Raw genomic sequence first — 20,313 nt, 5'->3', positions numbered from 1 at the left:
CTTCGGTCTATGACTCTAACTGGACTTGTCCCAACCTGTTTCTACCCCTTTAGGCGTACCTTAGGGGAAGACATTTAAAGCAAACAGCTGTAAGATTTGTGACAGGTTTGTACACCATTTTAAACAGAGACATGAAGATTCCAAGAGTCCAGTGGGCCTCTAGACCTGGCCTAGACTCTGATTCTGTTTTACTTACCATAGGTAGAGGAATGAAAACATGTTCCCGTTGAGCCCATCAAAGTCTGAAATAGAGCCCAGAAGGGACTGAGCTACACCTGGCCTCCAGGATCCTTCTAGTGTCTTCAGTCTGAGAAGACAAGCCTTCGTGGGAATGTCCAAGCAAAGGTATAACAATCTCACGTATTAGGTGGCTTTTGCTGCGTAGTAAAGAGCCATGCGGTATCAGTAAGCTCTTATTCTCACAAGTCAACAGGTTAGCTGAAGTTGTTGTGTTCCACATACCTCATTCTACCATCAGAGGGGCAGTGACTAGGTAAGACTGTTAAGGCTTGACTTCAGAACCTTCACACTGATGTTTTTCCTGCATTCCGCTAATGAAAGCAAGACTCATGGCCATGCCAAATATCAGTCGGCAGGGGATGATACATGGAGATGAGGGAGGGGAAACATGAAAGCCATCTGATAAATCAGGGGTTGACAGACTTTTTCTGTAAAGATAGGAAATAGTGCAGGCTATGTAGGCGTCTGGTTTCTGTTGCACCTAGTCAAGTTTGCCATTGTATCTCAAAAGCACATGTAGACAATACATAAAGAAATGATCCTGGCTGTGTTCCAATCACAAAAACCAAGTGATGGGCAGGATTTGGCCCAATGGTTGTCATTTGCCTGTAGTAGATCATAGTTTCTTCTTTGGTCACAAATATTAAAACCCCTCCCTACTTCTGAGGATTCCATTTTGTGACATTTGTTTAAGGCTCACATGTAAAACAATATCATTTGTTATCTTCATCCTTAGCATCTGAAATCATATGGGAAGTCTCCCTATTTTATCTTAATTCCATATTCTCTGAAGCACAAATCAAGGACAAAATTCTTCAAGGTATTTGTTGCCCAGGACACCCCATAGTAAATTTTGATATGAAAACTTGGGAAGTGACTTCTATGCCATGTTGTTGTTGTTAGGTGCCAACAAGCCGGTTCCAACTCATAGCGACCCTATGAATGACAGAACGAAACACTTCCCTGTCCTGAGCCATCCTTACAATCGTTGTTATGCTTGAGCTCATTGTTCCAGCCACTGTGTCAATCCACCTCCTTAAGGGTCTTCCTCTTTTCCGCTGACCCTGTACTCTGCCATGCATGGTGTCCTTCTCCAGGGTCTGTCCCTCCTGATAACATGTCCACAGTATGTAAGAATGCAAAGAATGGGAATTCTATGCCATACAATTGTGTAAAAAGAGACTCAGCACAGCGTAACTGCTCTATATCTACGTATCTCTATATCTTCTTTTCACTGAAGTCGAACGCTTGATAAACGTTTATTCTTTTTATTATTAGAGTGTACCTAATTTTCTTATGGAAACCCTGGTGGCATAGTAGTTAAGAGCTACGGCTGCTAACCAGAAGTTTGAATCCACCAGGTGTTCCTTGGAAACTCTATGGGGCAGTTGTACCGTGCCCTCTAGGGTCGCTATGAGTCAGAACCCGGATGGCAATGGGTTTGGTTTGTTTTTTAAAGTTTCTTATGTTTATTAACCTCGCATATATTTTTAGAATATAGACCACCCATAAAATATTAGCACAAGAAGATATCCTCATAGACATTTTTTTCTTCACCTTTATGTTTTCATTTGGAAACCCTGGTGTCGTAGTGGTTAAAAGTTCAGCTGTTCACCAAAAGGTCGGCAGTTCAAATCTACCAAGTAAGTTCTCCTTGGAAATCCTCTGGGGTAGTTCTACTCTGTCTTGTAGGGCCTCTGTGAGTCGAAATTGGCTCGATAGCAATGGGTTTGGTCATTTTTTTAGTTTTCATTCGGTTGCTTAGTATCTAAAATTTATTTTAATTACTAAACATGAAAAATCTGAATATCTGTAGTAATGCTACGTTGTAACTTTTATATTTTCCACCAGATGCCACTAATGCTGTGATATTCATATTACGATGAATTTTTTTTTTTACTTTTTTGATTATAATATTGAACTCTATAAATTAGAGGTTAGCATCGAGATAATTTGAAAATTATAGAAATATGAAGACATTGGAAAAACACATTTAGCATCTTATTTGCTAGGCACTTTATGTGAATTATTTAATTCTCACAAGAACAATTTGAGTTACTTTTTAAAAGTACTGATTCACCTTTTAGGAAATGGAGGCTCAGAGAATTCAAGGTACTTTCCAAGGCCTTTCTTTAAATAAATGGTGGTGCTGGAATTCAAAATCAGGTAAGCCTGTCTCCCAGACCCACTCACATTCTACTCTATTACCAACTTCCTCCTCTACCCCCAAGCATGGGCAACTATGGAAGCATGGAGACTAGTTAGGAAGCTATTGAAGCTGTCAAGGAGGGAGACAGTGAATGTTTGGATGAGGGTAGTAATGGTGGAGGTGGTTAGGAGAGGCTGCTGATAGCCCTTACTGATGGATGGGATGTGGGTATGAGAAAGAGGAATCAAAGATGCCACCTAAATTTTTGGCGTGGCAATCAGGTGAATGGTGGTATCATCAACAGAGAACACTTGGTATGGGCATACTGGAGGGAAGAAACAAGTATTCTGTTTTGAATCAAATTTTTGATTGAAGTTGAAAGGAGATGTATGTCAAGTGGACAGTTGAATATTTAATGAGTTTGGGGTTCAAACGCTGAGGAGCTAGAGATTTGTGAATCATCAGAGCATAAACTCACCTGCAGAAAAAGACAGCAAAGAGACAAATGCTGAAGACTGAGTGCTACAACACACCAATGTTTAGACAGAGCAGACTCTGTTACTTTTTCGTATAGCTGGGAGTTGTTTGGACAATCTTGGCTATCCTATATTTTGTAATGTTAGTATGGTTTTTTAGTCTGTGCATTTGATTGTAGGAGGTCCTACATTTTTAGAGAACATTGACTATTAGAACATGTGCAGAAAAGGTAGCAGGGCTGATGAGGAGTTTGGAAGAACTGCCACATGCAAAACATTAACTGGTAATATCTGTAAAATTGAAGACTTAAGGTGTAAGCGTGGATAGTGTGATTCTCGTTGTTAGCTGCCATTGGCTTCCGACTCATGGTGATCCTATACACGGTAGAATGAAATGCCACCTGGTCTGTGCCATTTCCTCACGATCAAATGTAAATCTGATCATTGTAATCCATGGGGTTCTCCTTGGTTGATTTTTGGAAGTAGATCACAGACCTTTCTTCCTACTTGGTCTGACTCTGGAAGCTCCAATGAAAACTGTTCAGTATCATAGTAACATGCAGTCTTCAACTGGCAGATGGGTGGTGACTGTAGTTACTGTCAAGTGTAGTGATGATCATGTTGGGCAAGGATAGGATTCATTTTCTTTGGCATTCTAGGACAGAAGCAGAACTGATTGGAAACTATACTAGATTTATTTGCTCAGTTATAAAGTAGAATTTTATAGCAATGAGTATTGGGGAACAGTGGTAATTGCCAATGTTTAATATTGAGCTCTCTTTGTCTTCCTGAAAATGTTCATACATATCATAAGGAGGTTGTACACTTTCCTTTTTTGATGGAAGCTTGAATTAAATGACTTGTAAGTTTCCTCCCACCTCAATGATACTGTGAATCCATAAAGGACAGTCATAATAAAGAGGGTAGATTTACAACTGGTAGACCTTTCCACTGGAATAAAAGATAAGTAGGTGAATCATCCCTGAGTTCAGTCAGTTGGGAATAGGACAGGTAGTACAAACTGAGTGATAGGACTCCTTGCTCCTCGGACAAATCTAATTTCCAATAAAGTGAAATTTCCTAATACATTTATGTGAGAATATTCAATCAACAGTTATCAATTTTCTCTTTCGGATACAGGTTGACATTGCTGTTATTGGAATATTAATAGACTCAAACACACTGTTGCTCTCATACTTGAAGTGGTTTTTCATACATTCTGCATTGCCAAATAATTTTTATTTCACTTAAAAATTTTGTTGATTTCTAGGTTTATTCAGAGTTGTTCTGTTTTAAAGAAAGTATCATTTATTTTAAAGAAAGTGCTATTTTTAAGAGAAAATTTAGTCCAAATAAGTGTATTTAAATCCAAATAAATTTTTACTTATCTCATGAGATGGGTCTGTATCTTCTTTCTTGTTTTTTTTTTGCTGGTAGTCATTCTAATTAAAAGTGCTTTATTATAAACATTTTTTTGTTGTTGTCAGCATCTATTCTTTATTGTTACTCATTTATGTATATCATACATCGGCCTCCAGAGTAACAGAGAACTTTTATTTGTGATAGGACTCTCTGGCCTTGTATTATTTAGGCTGTGTTTATGTTTAAGTAATGTCTGCTTTTCTATTAACTGAAATTTTTTACGAACATATGTTCAAATATTTATACATTGCTTTTATTAAATGTATAATAAATACTGTAGAATTTTAAATAATAGTGTATAAATGAAAAGTAATCACTTGTATAATAAATACTGTAAAATTTTAAATAATAGTGTATAAATGAAAAAGTAATCACTTTTAATGGCTTAGCATAGTCTTCAAAACATTTTTCTATAGAAATATATATATATACTAAGCATATAATACAGGTGTATGTGTGTATGTATACATATATATACATATATATACACACATACACACACATACCAATCTATCTTGGAAGAAGTACAACCAGAACACTCCTTAGAAGGAAGGATGGTGAGACTGCATCTTACGTACTTTGGACATGTTGTCAGGAGGGATCAGACTTGGAGAAGGACATCCTGCGTGGTAAAGTAGAGGGTCAGTGAAAAGGAGGAAGACTCTCAACAAGATGGACTGAGACAGTGGCTGCAACAATGGGATCATGTATAACAATGATTGTGAGGATGGTGCAGGACCGGCAGTGTTTCGTTCTGTGGTACACACGGTTGCTATGAGTCAGAACCGACTCCACAGCACCTAATAACAAGAACAACATATATATATGTATATGTTGTTGTTGCCGGGTGCCATCCAGAACAAAACACTGCCTGATCCTGTGCCATCCTCACATGTTTGCTAGGTTTGAGCCCACTGTTGTAGCTACTGTGTCAGCCCATCTCGTTGAGAGTCTTCCTCTCTTTCACTAACCCACTACTTTACCAAGCACAATGTCCTTCTCCAGAGACTAGTCCCTCCTGATAACATGTCCAAAGTATATAAGACAAAGTCTGGCCATACTTCTTCCAAGACAGGTTTGTTCATTCTCTGGCAGTCCATGGTATATTCAATATTCTTCACCAACACCATAATTCAAAGGCATCAATTCTTCTCTGGTCTTCTGTATTCACTGTCCAGCTTTCTCATGTATATGAGACAACTGAAGAGACCATAAAAAAGACATGGTGTGGAACAATTAGTTACTTTTGTGTATGGCCTTTCTAGCCATGGTCTTGTGACTCCCAGCCAGGTGATTGTGTGATAGGGTAGTTGTGCCCTACCAAGTGGGCTCATCAGTTTTGCCTTAAAAGACCCAATTTCAGAACAGTGAAGAGGAGCCTACTACTAAGGAAGGAGATACCCAGCAGCAGAGACCCTGGCAGCAAGAGACAGCATAGTGAGCTTTCTGGCCCATGAAGTGAGCAAGTTGAGTGCCTTTGGGCAGAGACTGAGGGCCCAGGACAGGTGTGCCTGTGAGTACAGCTAGGAACAGGCTATCCTGATGCAAGAACTGTATCTTGACTGTTCTGAGCCTGAATTGTAACTGTTACTTCCCTAATAAAGCCAATAATTGTGAAAATTGGCTGTGAGTTCTTTGCGGCCATTGCAGTGACTTATCAAACCCAGTACAGAGTGCTGTGGAAAGAATGGTTGGTGTCAAAACTGGTAAAGATGGCAGAGAAAGGAGGCATTTCTGACCCCCACCTCATAGGAATCAGCCTTGCACTGTTGATGTTGGTAGCCCTTCCCACTTGTGGAGTCTGAGGAGGTCAGACGCTCCCCCAAGCTGCTTCTGCACATGGCTTGGGTCAGGTGCACCTTAGTCTTCAAAATGACATCTTTGTTTTTTAACACTATAAAGAGGTCTTTTGCAGCAAATTTCCCCAATGCAATATGTCATTTGATTTCTTGACTGCTGCTTCCATGGGCGTTGATTGTGGATCCAAGTGAAATGAAATCCTTGACAACTTCAATCTTTTGCCCCTTTATCATGATGCTGCTTATCGGTCTAGTTGCGAGGATTTGTATTTTCTTTATGTTAAGGTGTAACCCATACTGAAGGCTGTAGTCTTTGATCTTTGTAAGTACGTGCTTCAGGTTCTCTTTGCTTTCTGCAGGCAAGTTTGCATCATCCACATATCAAAGGTTGTTGATGAGTTTTCCTCCAATCCTGAGGCCATGTTCTTCATACAGTCCAGCTTCTCGAATTATTTTCTCAGCATAGAGCTTGAATAGGTGTGGTGAAAGATACAACCCTGAGGCAGAACTTTCCTGATTTTAAACCATGCGGTATCCCCTTGCTCTGTTCAAACGACTGCCTCTTGGTCTATGTACAGGTTCCTCATGAGCACAACTAACTATTCTGGGATTTCCATTCTTTGCAATGTTATCCATAATTAGTTAGGACCCACAGGGTCGAATACTTTTGAATAGTCAATAATACACAAGTAAACATCCTTCTGGCATTCACTGCTTTCAGCCAAGATCCATCTGACATCAGCAATGACATCCCCCTTTCCACACCCTCTTCTGAATCCGGCTTGAATTTCTGGCAGTTCCTTTTTGATGTAATGCTGCAGCCATTTTTTAATTTTCATTGGCAAAATTTTACTTGCATGTTTTTCATGATATTGTTTGATAATTTTCACATTCTGTTGGATCATCTTTCTTTGGAATGGGCACAAATACACATAAATATGTTTTATTGGATCTTGTTAAATATATTCTCCCTGTGCTTCGTTTTTCATTTAATACTGTACAGTGAAGTATTTAGTACTTTTAACCTTTTTATTATATAACTATTTTTGTAATAAACATTTCCAATTTTTATGATAAAAAGTATTCAAATATTACAGTGGAGTTTAATGTGAAAATTAAAATTTCACCTTCTACCTTTCTCTCTTCACTGAATTAACGTGATAGTCCGATCCACAACTTGATCATGGAGATGACACAGGACCGAGCAGCCTTTCTTTCCATTGTGCATGGGGTTGCCATGATTTGGGGGTTGATTCCACAGCAGCAAACTATAACAACAGTTTCTTATGCATGCTTCTACATGGAAGCGTTTATGTATTATATATTTACGGATACATATAAATAGGTTCATACAAAAGATGTAATTTCCCAACTTGATATTTTCAGTTAATATATTTTTTCAGTATAAATTTGCATGTATCGGTCTTTCTAAGACTGTTCTGTAGTATTCCATTAATTTATTTAATGAATCCCCTCTTGATGGCACTTAAGTCACCTTAACTTTCTCGCTTTTCCAAAATAATGCTGAAAAACATGTCTTTGCGCATGTGTCACGCTTTAGTCAGAAGCGGAATTATGGGCTCAATGGGTAAGTAACTGGTCCACAGCCAAGGAAAATCCTCTTCTGACTCCCTGACAAGCCTATCAAAAAGAGTGTTTCCCCAGCTTTTCCCAATGGCTCTTAATTTTTATGTCCTTTAGAAGCTGAGTTTCTAGAACAAATTGGTGTTCCTCTAGTGTGCTTTACAAATTTTGAACTTATTTTATTGGATTACTTCATGTTTACACTCTCCAAACCCTAGTGGTATAGTGGTTGAGTGCTACGGCTGCTAACCAAGAGGCTGGCAGTTCGAATCTGCCAGGCACTCCTTGGCAACTCTATCGGACATTTCTGCTCTGTCCTATAGGGTCGCTATGAGTCAGAATCAACTCAACAGCAGTGGGTTTGGTTTCTGGGTTTTTAGGTATTCCATCCTCGGATGACTTTGACAAACGGATGTAAGGAACCAAAAGACAGAGGACTTGATCCTCTACCCTACCTGTGCTCTCTAAAGAGTAAATCAGGTATGAATTTGTGAACAGGTATGAAATGTAATTTTCTAACTAATAAGATTTGTTCATTAAGTAACCTCAGTTACTTAAAATCTCTGAGGAATTAATTTTTGGCTTCATGTGACAATTTATTTTTCATTAAATATATGAAATTCTGCTTTGCAGTATTATGTTCAGTGTGACCATGATAAAAGTTTGTGTTGGAATAACTATAGAATGAAACTCGTCTACTAAATTTCAAATGTTATTAGTTATACTTACTAAGAACAGATCTTTAGAGATCTTTCCATTCTTTCAAAGTCGGAAGTATTCACTAATGCTTATTTTAAAAAAAGAAAAAAAATCTAGTTAGGCAAGCGACTTAGTCTCTATTAGAGTTGAAAGTCCTCTTCCAATCTGGCAAAAACATTGTAGCCCTAGCAACAAGACTGTTAGAAAAGGCCTAGAGAGAAAAATGTCAGAATTGGCCCTCTGATTACACAAGTCATTTTATGTTACCATTTCACTTATTTTTGTACTCTTACCATCTGACCTATTTTGATGCTAGAGAAATGTAATACAGTTTGATTTATTTGTTCAAAGTCCATTTTCATCTGCATTTATCTGTACCATTGTGCTCCGCAAGCATATTTACACAAAAGAACTTCTGTCAGAGAAAGATCTTTATTGTCTTTGCATGTTATCTATGCCAGAATAGGTCTTCAGGCGGAAGCTGGACCACCCAGACTCCATTTCCATGCAAGGGAAAGATCTCAAACGTGTTTCAAAACGATCTAGATATGGACATAGCCAGTGGATGGCTAAACACGGATGTGAGTTTCCTTCTGAAATGGCAGTTTTGCTAAATGCAGATGTTAGCGGTTTTGAGGATTGAGGCTGCATTGTCCAAACTATTTCATGTCTAACATACAGTTATTGGATCACTGTGTTCACAGTCATAATAGCCAGTACAGCACTGTAAAGAACTGTCTGTCCAGTCCACAGCTGCAAGGATGAAAACAGGAAATTCTTGTACATTGATCATCCACTGTGTGCCAGGCACTAATTAGGTGCTTTTCACCTGTTCAGCTTGGTGCCTCTAAATGAATGGAAGTTGGAGTTAGAGGGAGGGTTGGGGTGCTTGGGTCATAGTCTTGGCTGTGGTCTTGGAAATATGGGGTTAACCATGAGGCAAAGGAAATAATGAAGTCTCATTCCTAAATGAGGAGTCCTCAAATGAAAGAAACTGCCACCTTAAAGCCTCAATTCAGACCCATGGAGGAAGAATAGCAGAGAGAGGAAAAGAACTGGATCCACAATGAAGATTTATAACTGCTGATGCCCAGTGAATTCCAGTGGAGAGCCATAAAGCAAAAGCATGAGAAAATGCTCTTAAGGGTGAGAGAACCCTTTTAATTCAACTTGTGAACAGGGAGGGAGTCACACATCAAATTTGTTCATTATATGTGTTTTCAATCCTCACGACAACCGTGTAAGTGTTATTATCCCCATTTTACAGATGGAAAAACTGAGATTCAGGAAGGTTAAATTATTTTTCTGCTTCAATCATCCAAAATCCACCCCCAGGCTGACTCCAAAGCCAATATTCTTTCCACTGTTATCTGATTGCTTTTCAGTTACTACGAGACAGAAGGGTCCCCCTGCTCCAGTGTGCCCAGACTTAGCTTAAAGAAGACAATCACATGAATTGTACCCCAAGTTGGAGAAATAATAACGTGTCCCCACAATATTTGAATATGAGTTGCATTTACTTTTTAAAAGACACTTTTTTCCCCCCATTATAAGCTGTCATTAAATGTTAGTGTCCTGCTGTAAGACAGAAATATTCATTTTCCTCAGTCAACTTTTTCTTCTCTTGTTTTTTTGTGTTTGTGTCCAAATGATGTGTTTGAATTTGGGCTTAACACATAATGCCAACCCTTGTACTCTATAGGTTTTAACCAGTTTGCGAAATAGACACAGGAAACAAAGGGGGTGAAATATAATGTCTACGTTATTACCCAAATGAGGGGATTCCCTGGGTAGAAGAATGAGGCTTATACGTAAGGCAGAAATAGGATTTGCTCTTTCTTCTGATGTGAACTGAGCAGCCCATGTGGTCACAGGTAAAATGGGCAGATTACCTTATTCGTCTTCACCTCTTTCCACCCTTTATCTGGGTGTAAGCCTGCATGCTGAACTGTCCAGGGCAGATGTACTTGGAAGCTTAGAAGTCCTGGAGAGACGTGAGCTGTGGCATTTTCTCTTTTTTGCTTGGGATAGAGTGAGAAAGAATCCTGTTTTCCTTCATCAGGATTGGAATGGAAACCGAAAGCATGGAGTAGCAAGCATCCCTCCCAACCTTTGCCAGCTTTTTATTAGCATATTGCAGTGTGTATTAAAAAAATTCTTTTTTTGAATTCATTATGTGTGTTCATTTTAGATAGTATGTTGATAGGCTTTTTTTTTTTTTAGTACCTAATTATGTATTTTTATCTGTATGTGTATAACTAACACACTTAACACATTGCTTATCATGAGCAGAATATTGTTTTAAAAATACACTCAGTATTTAAAGAAAAACATTAGGTCAGCCATCATATGAATGACAGGCTGATGTGAAGGCAGCATGTATATGAAGGAAGGTTTGAAAACAATGTCCTATCTCATTGGGCTTAACAAGCAAGTCAGAAGGAAGGCAGGATTGGCTGTCCCTCTCTGCAGGGAAACATGTATACTCAAAGGGCTACTGTGTTCCTATCCTGAACCCTGCTTCCTTCCACACTTAAGTCCTTTTGGAAATTGCTGGTAGGAATTTCACTTTTTGCCCAACAAAAGACTAACAACGAGTCAGAACAGGGCACCATACAGCACTCTAAACTGAACATGCATTCCCTATCTGATTTCTTATGACTAATTATGTCCAGTCATGTTGTCCAAAATAGCTCAGCAGACTTTATGTAATGAATGCAAAAACTATAGCAACATAAAACTATACCAAATAGGAACACTTTGAGACTTTTCTCGTTATCAAACTTCTTAATCCTCTTACAAATGAAAGCCCATAGAAACTAAAGTCCAAATTACTTCATTCTCAATTTTATACCATTGGCTCAGTCTCAGCCAGTCTCTCAGATTCCTGGGTTCCTGTAGCCACAGCTGTATCCTGGGGTGTCTTCTCACAGGAATTTCTGTAGCTTCTTTAGCTTCTTCAAAGTTAAATTAATTCAAATCTCTCCTTAGTTCAGTTCTCTAAGGGGTCAATAAATCACACAAAAAAACCACAACTCCATTATGGAAGTTACCACAGCAAAATTACAATCCCAGAATTAAGTGAATGGCATAATCTATTTTAACACTACAAAGGTAGGTGGTTTGAACCCATCCAGAAGTGCCTTGGAAGACAGGTCTAGTGATCTGCTCCTGAAAACCCTATGGAGTAGTTCAGCTCTGCACTCATGGGGTTGACATGAGGTAGAATCACTTTGACAGCAACAAAAAACAACAGCAGCATTGTCGGCCAGGTAGCATGTGCAGAAAGATTTGTGGTATCTAATGTAGGAAGCAGGAACCTTAGAACATCTGGCTTTCATTCCTGTGCAGGACAAATCAGCTGCAACAGTATCAGGAGTTAGCAGCCTTTAAAGCCACATTCACTGAGCAGAAATTGTCCAAGTTGTGTCTGCATACGTTTAATATATATGTGTGTGTGTGTGTATTTGTTGTTGGTAGGGGTGTTGGTGGTGGTGCTTGTGGGGGTCTCCTCATATGTATTACCTACTATCTGAGAGAATGGCATTTAAGTCAATATTGCCTTCTCACAAAATTTAAATATGCCGGTTTCCTCATATCCTTGTATTTAGTGTCTTGTGCTTTTGGCACTTCAATGCAAGATTGTGGCCAGTTTAGAGAAAACTTCTACTTCCAAGTTGTTCCAGGTGTGTCCTCTCCAGGTCAGTGGAATGAAGTCTATTCTTCTCTGTGACCATGAGGAATAGGGGAATGACTGTCATCCTATTCCCTCAACACTATATTTTAACTAATAATGTGTTATACTTTATTCTGGTAGTACTAATTGTCATCACTCTTCGCAGACTTCATTCCTATGTAGCCAGGTAAAGTTGGATCCAGCTGGGCAGCAGTTAACCATAGTCAAGATTAAAAAAAGAAAAAATTAAAATAGGAGGCTCACAGTAAGAGCCAATGAGTCAGAACTACTCTTGTTAAGAAATAACAGAAGGGGTAAAGAAACAGCCACATAAACCAGAGACTCCGTCAGCCTGAGATCAGAAGAATTAGATGGTGCCCGGCTACCAGCAATGACTGCCCTGACAGGGAACACAACAGAGAATCCCTGGTGGTGCAGGAGAAAAGTGGGATGCAGACCTCAAAGTCTAGTAAAAAGACTAAACTTAATGGTCTGACTGAGACTGGAGGGACCCCAGAGGTCATGGCCTCCGGATTCTTTGTTAGCCCAAAACTAAAATCGTTCCTGACGCCAACTCTTCAGACAAAGATTAGGCTGGACTATAAGACATAAAATGATACTGGTGAGGAGTGTGCTTCTTAGCTCAAGTAGACACATGAGACTGTTTGGGCAGGTCCTGTCTAGAGGTGAGATGAGAAGGCGGAGGAGGACAGGAGCGGGTTGAATGGGCACAGGAAATACTGAATGGAGAGAAGGAGTGTGTGGTCACGTTTCAGGAAGAGCAAGTAGGGGTCATATAACAATGTGTGTGTAAGTTTTTGTATGAGAGTCTGACTTAAACGATAAACTTTCACTTAATGCACACTAAAAAATTTAAGAAAAGAAAAAGAAATAACAGAGGGATCCCAAAGTTTAGCAAAACTTTCAGGAGATTCCAGATAACATGAATTAAAGCAGTCAAAAGTTAGTATTCCAGAGGTAGAAAAGACAGAATGAGCACATACAAAACTACCCAGAAAACATGAACTTCAGGGTAGAAGCCAGTTCTGTTGTCCTCTTTTACTCCTTCCTGTCTCAGTGGGATGTGACCTGGAGTTTAAGGAGAGTGGGTTGAGCTGGTGAAGGAAAGGGTGCCAAGAGCTGTTTTGTTGAAACACTATGTGAATTTATAATCAAATTCACTATTTAGGTACATGGCTCTCAGCTACTTAACTTTATGAGCCTCAGGTTTTTCATCCGTAAAAATGGAGGTAACGATGCTTACCTCACAAGGCTGCTGTGAGGAAATGAGAGGACAAGCTTGAACTACCTCGCAAAGAGCCTGGGAACTTATAGTTGCTCGACCAATTTTACTACCTGTTTTCGCTCCCTTCTCTTTTAGTTCATGGAAATGTTTGCTATTTTTGAATAGAAAGTCTTCCTTCATATAAGCATAACTAAAATATTGAGGGATGACAGTGTCTTATACCTAGTGATACCACAAGAGACATACCACAATGGGTTGCTTTAAAGAGCACAAATTGATTTTCTCACAGTTCAGAAGGCTAGAAGTCCAAATTCAGGGTGTGGCTCTAGGGAGAGGTCTTTCCTTGTCTATTTCAGCTTCTAGTAAAAAAAAAAGTGCTGCCAGCAATCCTCAGCGTGCCTGGATTTGTAGATGATCTCTCTCTGTCGTCTGCCTTCCTCTTCCCCTGTCTGTGTCTTTATTCTGCTCTTTTCATAACTCAGAAGTGATTAGGTTTAGGATCCATCCTAACTCCTGATACGACCTCATTAATACAGCAAAGGAAAAACCCTATGAGGGGTAGGAATTAGGATTTCAGCACATATTTTATGGGATACAATTCAATCCATAATGCTATGTCAAAGCCATGCTAAGTTTATTTTAGTATTATCTGATTTATTTCTCATAGCAACCCTATGAATCTCATCTGCAGATGAGAATACTGAGGCGTTGAAAGTGTAACTGGTTTTCCTAGTGTCACATAGGTAGTAACTAATGAGGAGGGATTCAAAACCAGGTGGTTTGATTTGAGAACTTGACACTTCACAACCTGCTTCCTTATGTAAACATTTAATCAAAACATTAAAAATTGAAGGAAAAAATAGTATTAGGAAAGGAAAGTTTTCTTTTGCGATGTGCTTAGATGTTGGTACGGTTGGCCTAGCGTCACCTCATACCCTCTGTTCTATTTGATATTTAGGGTGGGAAGTTCAGTGTTCAATGAACTAAAAGAAAGCAGACTCTATCACTGTTATTCCATTTGCAGGTTTTCGTGAAATAAAGAAATACCAATGGTACTTTGGAAGAAATTAAGCAGCTATTGTAAAGGTAACTTTTACGTGTAACTACCAAACTAAGGAAAGACCCCTCAATGTAACAAAAGGCTTCCTTTCCCTTGTTTCCTTTGCTACAAAGGAGATGGTATCAGAACACCACGTCTTTCCAATGTACACCCAAAGAACAGTCTTTCGTAGCCCTGGTTGCACACCAGTGTCACCCAAAGCCTGTTTTAAAATACAGATTCTCCAGGTCTGATTGATCAGAATCTGGGTGGGCGGATGCCTAAAAAGCTCCCCCACGTCATTTTGGTGCAGACCAGAATTGGTTACCAAGGATTATATTGTAGAAGGAAAGAAGTTCTTGGCCTCTAACCTCTCTGAAAGAGAGGCAGAGAGTGAGAGTCACCTGGTGAATATTCTGCAAATTGGGGGAAGTGCTTGTTAATTCTACCTACATTTTTTACCTTAACTAAATCCTGACGATGCTTGATGAGTGGACAGAAGGTGTTGCTTAATACACTTCCATGGTGCTAAATACAGTCAGTGTGTCCCGGGCTAGCACTATGGCTTTAAAATATTTTACAAGCCTCTGGAGCCCACTGTCTACATGCCACTTGTATGCTAGTTTGGTTTGAAGACAAGAGGCCTTAACAAGGTCTAAAAGGACCTGCATTCCTGGCCCCTACTTAGCTCTTCAGGTTTATCTCACTTTCCTGTGCCTTCTATTAGCGTGTCCCCCACCTCCTCCAATCCAGCAAACTCATGGCTCTGAAACTGCACATGTTGTATCCCCCTTGCATGGAACATTCCCTTCCACTACACCCTGTTCTCTCTCCCTCCTTCTCTCCCTCTGTCTCTCTACTTCTTCACCTCTCTATACCTCAGTATCTATCTCTGTGTCTTCATCTAGTTAATCTCGAATTATCCTTTAAAGATCATTTAAATGAGTTCTTCGAATAAGCCCCCCTTGTCTGCCCTCTTTGCACAATCTAAGTCAGGTGACGGGTCCCGCTTCTAATCTCTTATCTCTCTCTTTACCTTTTCTTTGCAGTATTTTTCAAAGTCTGGTGTTACATACAAGGCTATTCATGTGATTATTTAATTTCTGTCTCCTGTATTCAGATCTAGGTTTCATGAGTGGGGCCTGGGTCCCTTTTGTTCTTTGCTGCCTAGACCTAACCAAGTGCCCTTTTCCTGGTACAGGTTCAGATACTGTTTCTTGAATGAATGAAGTAGATGAAAGAGAGTCTATTTTCGGTCATCCCTTTCTTTTCCCCATCCATGGCAAAAAACTGTTTCACTCATTTACTTCAATAAAATGCTTTTTCATTCCTCCAATATGCCAAAGCCTGTGAGAATTAAATGATAAATGAGATATGGACTTTTTCTTGAGGTACTTAAGAGATATGTATTCAGATAAGTATTATAGGAGACTACAAAGAAAACCACAAACTTTATTAGTAAGATCAAATACCACTGCTCCAAGGACTCAAGGAAAGGAGACACCATATGAGAAGAGGTTCGGTTACCTCACTTCCCTGAGACTTGTGTGCCCTCCAGAGTCAGCTAAATTTGAATTCCTAACATCATTGACTCCAAGATACTTAGCCTATCTGTGCAGCATCTGTGAAATGGTTGATTAACTCTTGGAAAGGGAGCACTATATTTAAAGTGTTTTAACCAGAATACTATCAGTTTCATGAAACTTAAGAAGATACAGTACAAATACAAATAAACACATGAAAAGATGTTCAACATCATTAACCATTACGGAAATGTAGAGTAAACCCACAATGAGATAGTGCTCCACACCTCTCAGAATGGCTAAAATAAAAATAGTGAAAACACCAAATGCTGCTGTGGATGTGGAGACGCTGGATTATTCAGATATTTCTGGGGGTGGGGGTGAATATGAAATGATATTGCCACCCTGGGAAATAGTTTGACAGTTCCTTTAAAAATGAAACATGCAGCCACCGTACAGCCTAGCAATTGCACACCTGGGCATTTATCACACTAAACCTGTACACAAATGTTTATAGCAGCTTTATTTGTTACAGCCAAACACCAGAAACAATCCAGATGTCCTTCAGCGAAGGAATGGTTACAGCGTGGTACACACCCATACCATTGAGCACCACTAAGTCATACAAAGGAATGAATTATTGATACTGCAACAACCTGGATGAATCTCCAGAGAATTATGAGTGAAAAAAGACATTCCAAAAAGGTCACATACTGTATGATTCCATTTATATAATATTCTTGAAATGACCAAATTATAGAAATGGAGAACAGTTTAGTAGTTGCTATGGATTAAAGAGGTAGTGGGTTGGGAAGGAAGTTGGTGTGAATGTAAAAGAACAATATGAGGGATCCTCGTGGTGAGGGAAATGTTCATCATCTTGACTATATCAATGCTAATATACTGGTTATGATATTGTAGTATAGCACTAGAAGACATTACAGGGTTCTCCAGAGAAAATCAGTAGGCTAGGGAGAGAGAGATTGATCTTAGGAATTGACTCTCAGGATTGTGGGGACTGGCAAGTCTAACATCTGTAGGACAGGCCAGCAGGCTGGAAACTCAGGAAGGGGTTGATATTGTAGTCTTGACTCTGAAATCTGGCCAGTCTGGTGAGCTGGAAACTTGGGCAGGATTTCCATGTTACAGCCTTGAGACAGAATTCCTTTTTCTCCAGGAAACCTCAGCTTTTGCTCTTAAGACCTTCAACTGATTGGATGAGGCCCATTCCCGTTCTTAAATGGGATCTCTACTTAAAGTCTACTCATCGTAGATGTTAATCACATCTACAAGATATCTTCACAGCAACATCCAGACTGGCATTTGACCAAACAACTGAACACCATAGCTAACCCAAGCTGACACATAAAATTAACCATCTCATTACCATTGGCAGAAACTGAGTAAAAGGTATATGGAAACTGTATGTATTTCTAACAACACCATGTGAGGGCGGTTTAATTTTTTGAAAAATTCAAACTGAGGGGAGAAGTTATGTCAGTTAGTCAGTTACAGTTTGAACCTCAGAACTTTGAAATCATAATAACAAGTGATCGTGGCAACACCGGAATCCTCAGGCTCATGGATTTGTTTGAAGCACTCTGCCCAGTGCTGAGGACTGGACTGGTTTTCACTCCCAGGAGTTGAGGAAAAAAAAGATGTTTACATCAATCCAAAAGCACCCCAAGCTTCTACGTGGTGTTTCAAGACTTAAGTGGACAAGGTAGTCTTTTAATATACTGTTTTTAATCATCAAAATAGACTGGGGATCACAGGAAGCGTTGGGTCTTGTTTCCTCTGAAATACATGAACTAATTCTTAACTTCAGCACTGGTTTCATGAAAAGCTACTCATATTCATTAGATATAGTGCTACTGAGCCCAGAAGAACAGGCTTTACATTCTCAGGAGAGACAATTTCTTGGCTCCATGGGAGAGACTTTTCTGTAGGTCTATGAAAATGTCTTCCCTATTTATGAAAGCTTTTATGGTCTGTTCAACCTAGATGTTTTTCCTATCAAGGTCAGATACTCTTAGATATTATTTGGTTATAACTCAGCCAAATCATATCTAAGACCATTTTATTGATACTGTCTCATGTTTAGAAACTTTTTTTAGTGTTTCCGGTTTTATTTGATGTTCTTTATCAGTTTTCCCAGAAATCAAATATTGATTTAGGAAAGATGGGAATTAATCCTCAATGATCTAAATTTTCACGTTAACGTAAAACGAAACTGAAATTTCTTCTTCACAAATATCCATATCATTTTATCTATGTTGCGTTAGAAACTTTTTTTTTTTTTTTAACTAAGTTCTAAGTGCTATTTGAATAAAAGCTGTCACATCCATCACAGTCTTCTCCGCAGAGTATAGCAGAGCAACTTCTGTAGATTCAATAGTAGCTTATGGAATGGAATGAGACTTTTCAAAGGTATAAGTTGGTTTAAAAACATTAGGGAAATATGATTATATTTTTTCCTTAAGAAATACCGTAGATACTTTTCATTAAGACCATGTCAATGGTTACTTTTTTTATAATCAAGATTAACTAGTAGCAAATATTTGTGGACAACTTTAGAGTTTAAAACTACTTTTGATTTCTTAAACTTCATATTAAGTTTAATCACAAACCAAACCCACTGCCACTGAGTTGATTCCAAATCGTAGTGAACCCGTAAGGCTTCCAAGGCCATAAACCTCTATGGAAACAGACTGCAACATCTTTCTTCCACAGAGCTGCTGGTGGTTTCGAACCACCAGCCTTTCAGTTAACAGTTGATCAGTTTAACCACTGCACACCCTGGGCTCCTTTAAGTTTCATTAACCCGATTGCCATCGAGCCCATTCTGCAACCCTACAGGGCAGAGTAGAACTGCCCCGTAGGGTTTCCAGAGAGCTGCTGGTGGATTCAAACTGCTAGCCTTTTGGTTAGCAGCCGTATCACTTCACCACTGTACCACCAGGGCTCCCTTAAGTTTCATTATAATCGTGTAAATTGACAACATTTATTCCAGTTTACATGTTCTATTTTATTACTGTCACTGACATTTGCCAGATTAAATAAAGACTTGGTAATCTGAAATTTTTAAGAGACGATTTACATATATTGAGTATGCAAGATATAATATGTATTATATTATTAAGTTGAAAAGAGTATTTCCAAAGATACACTAAGGATAGCTCTCTGTGGCTCACAGCTCCAACCTCTGGGTACTTGGTTCTAACCCCAAGCTTTTGGTGTTGCTTTCTGTGTGATTCTTCTTTTTCATTAAATATAGTGATGTTGGCAGCTGGGCGGCTTTATCAGCCTGCTTTCTGCCAGTGGCATTTTGAGGATCAAACAGCCTTCTTTAATTCTGTTCTCTTCCTGTCCCTTTCACTTTAAAGTCACATTGTTTCTGCTAATATAAAGTTTTCAAGAACTTTGTGGGTCTACCGCGGATGTCACTGGCAATCACTTCATTAGACTCCACCCATCTTTCTGAGATACTTCCTTTTCTGGTTTTGGCTTCTGCTGAGATGGCTGATGGACAATGCCCAGAAGCTTCTTAGAGGCCCCTTAGAAGAGATCTGTGAGTCATACCCTTAATCTCTTCAAAGAGGCTTTTGTATGACTGAACACTCTCATCTTTTGATCTCTCTAATGTTTTAGCAAAAGATCTTACAATCACATGCTCAGCTTTTTATCTGTGCCACACTTTTAAAATCAATCTCTTAATTTTAGCATCTTTTGCCATCTGAATAGGCTGAGAATTTCCCAAATCCTCAGGTCATGGTTCTTTTTTGTTGAATAGTTTTCTCAGTTTATCTTTCTTTTCTCACACTTTACTATAAGTAGAGAGAAGAAACCAGGCCTGACCTTCAACAATTTGCTTGGAAATCTCCTCTCCTAAATATTCAAGCTCATCGTTTTTAAATTCTACTTCCACATAACTACAGAGCACAATTCCATTAAGCTCTCTGCCCGTATATAACAAGAATCTCCCTTCCTCCAGTTTTCAAGAACATGTTCCTCAATGCTTTCTAGAACCTCTTCAGCAATGCCTTTAAAGTCCATACTTCTACCAGTAGTCTGTTTATAAATGATTCAGGTGTTCTCCAAGTCAACACAGGTTTTCTCTACAATGCTTCTCACCCTTTCTGAGCTCTCACCAGCAGAATTTTTAACATCCGTATTTCTATCACAGTCTGTTCAAGGGAATCTAGGCGTTTTCTATCATACTCCTCAAAATTCTCCCAGCTTCCATGTACTGCCAATTCCAAAGCTACCTCTACATTTTTAAATATGTGTTACAGCAGCACCCACTTGTAGGTGCCAAAATCTATATGAATTTCTTTATTGTAGCTATAACAAATGACCACAAACTAAGTGGCTTAAAACAACAGAAATTTATTACCTCATAGTTTTTCTATGTCAGAAAGTCCAGGTGGACTTGGCTGGATCCTCTGCTTAGGGTCTCA

At 39.1% G+C, this 20,313-nt stretch overlaps 2 protein-coding genes across 3 annotated transcripts in view; both read left to right on the top strand.

Annotated features, from left to right (window-relative positions):
* The window catches only part of LOC126077506 (mitotic spindle assembly checkpoint protein MAD2A-like), a 214,769-nt gene that overhangs the window by 109,089 nt on the left and 85,367 nt on the right, over positions 1-20,313 (top strand). The window lies entirely within an intron of this gene.
* Positions 270-20,313, top strand: part of LOC126076817 (rho GTPase-activating protein 20-like) — a 55,071-nt gene continuing 35,027 nt past the window's right edge. For both annotated transcript variants that reach the window (XM_049885437.1, XM_049885436.1), the window contains exon 1: positions 270-345. In XM_049885437.1, the coding sequence (XP_049741394.1) occupies positions 332-345 (14 nt within the window). In that variant the 5' untranslated portion in view covers positions 270-331. The remainder of the gene's footprint in view (positions 346-20,313) is intronic.

This window comes from Elephas maximus, chromosome 5 (genome assembly GCF_024166365.1).
Source record: "Elephas maximus indicus isolate mEleMax1 chromosome 5, mEleMax1 primary haplotype, whole genome shotgun sequence".
Taxonomy (NCBI): Eukaryota; Metazoa; Chordata; class Mammalia; order Proboscidea; family Elephantidae; genus Elephas; species Elephas maximus.
The sequence above is the reverse complement of the archived record's forward strand: the minus strand, read 5'-3'. Positions and strand labels throughout refer to the sequence as shown.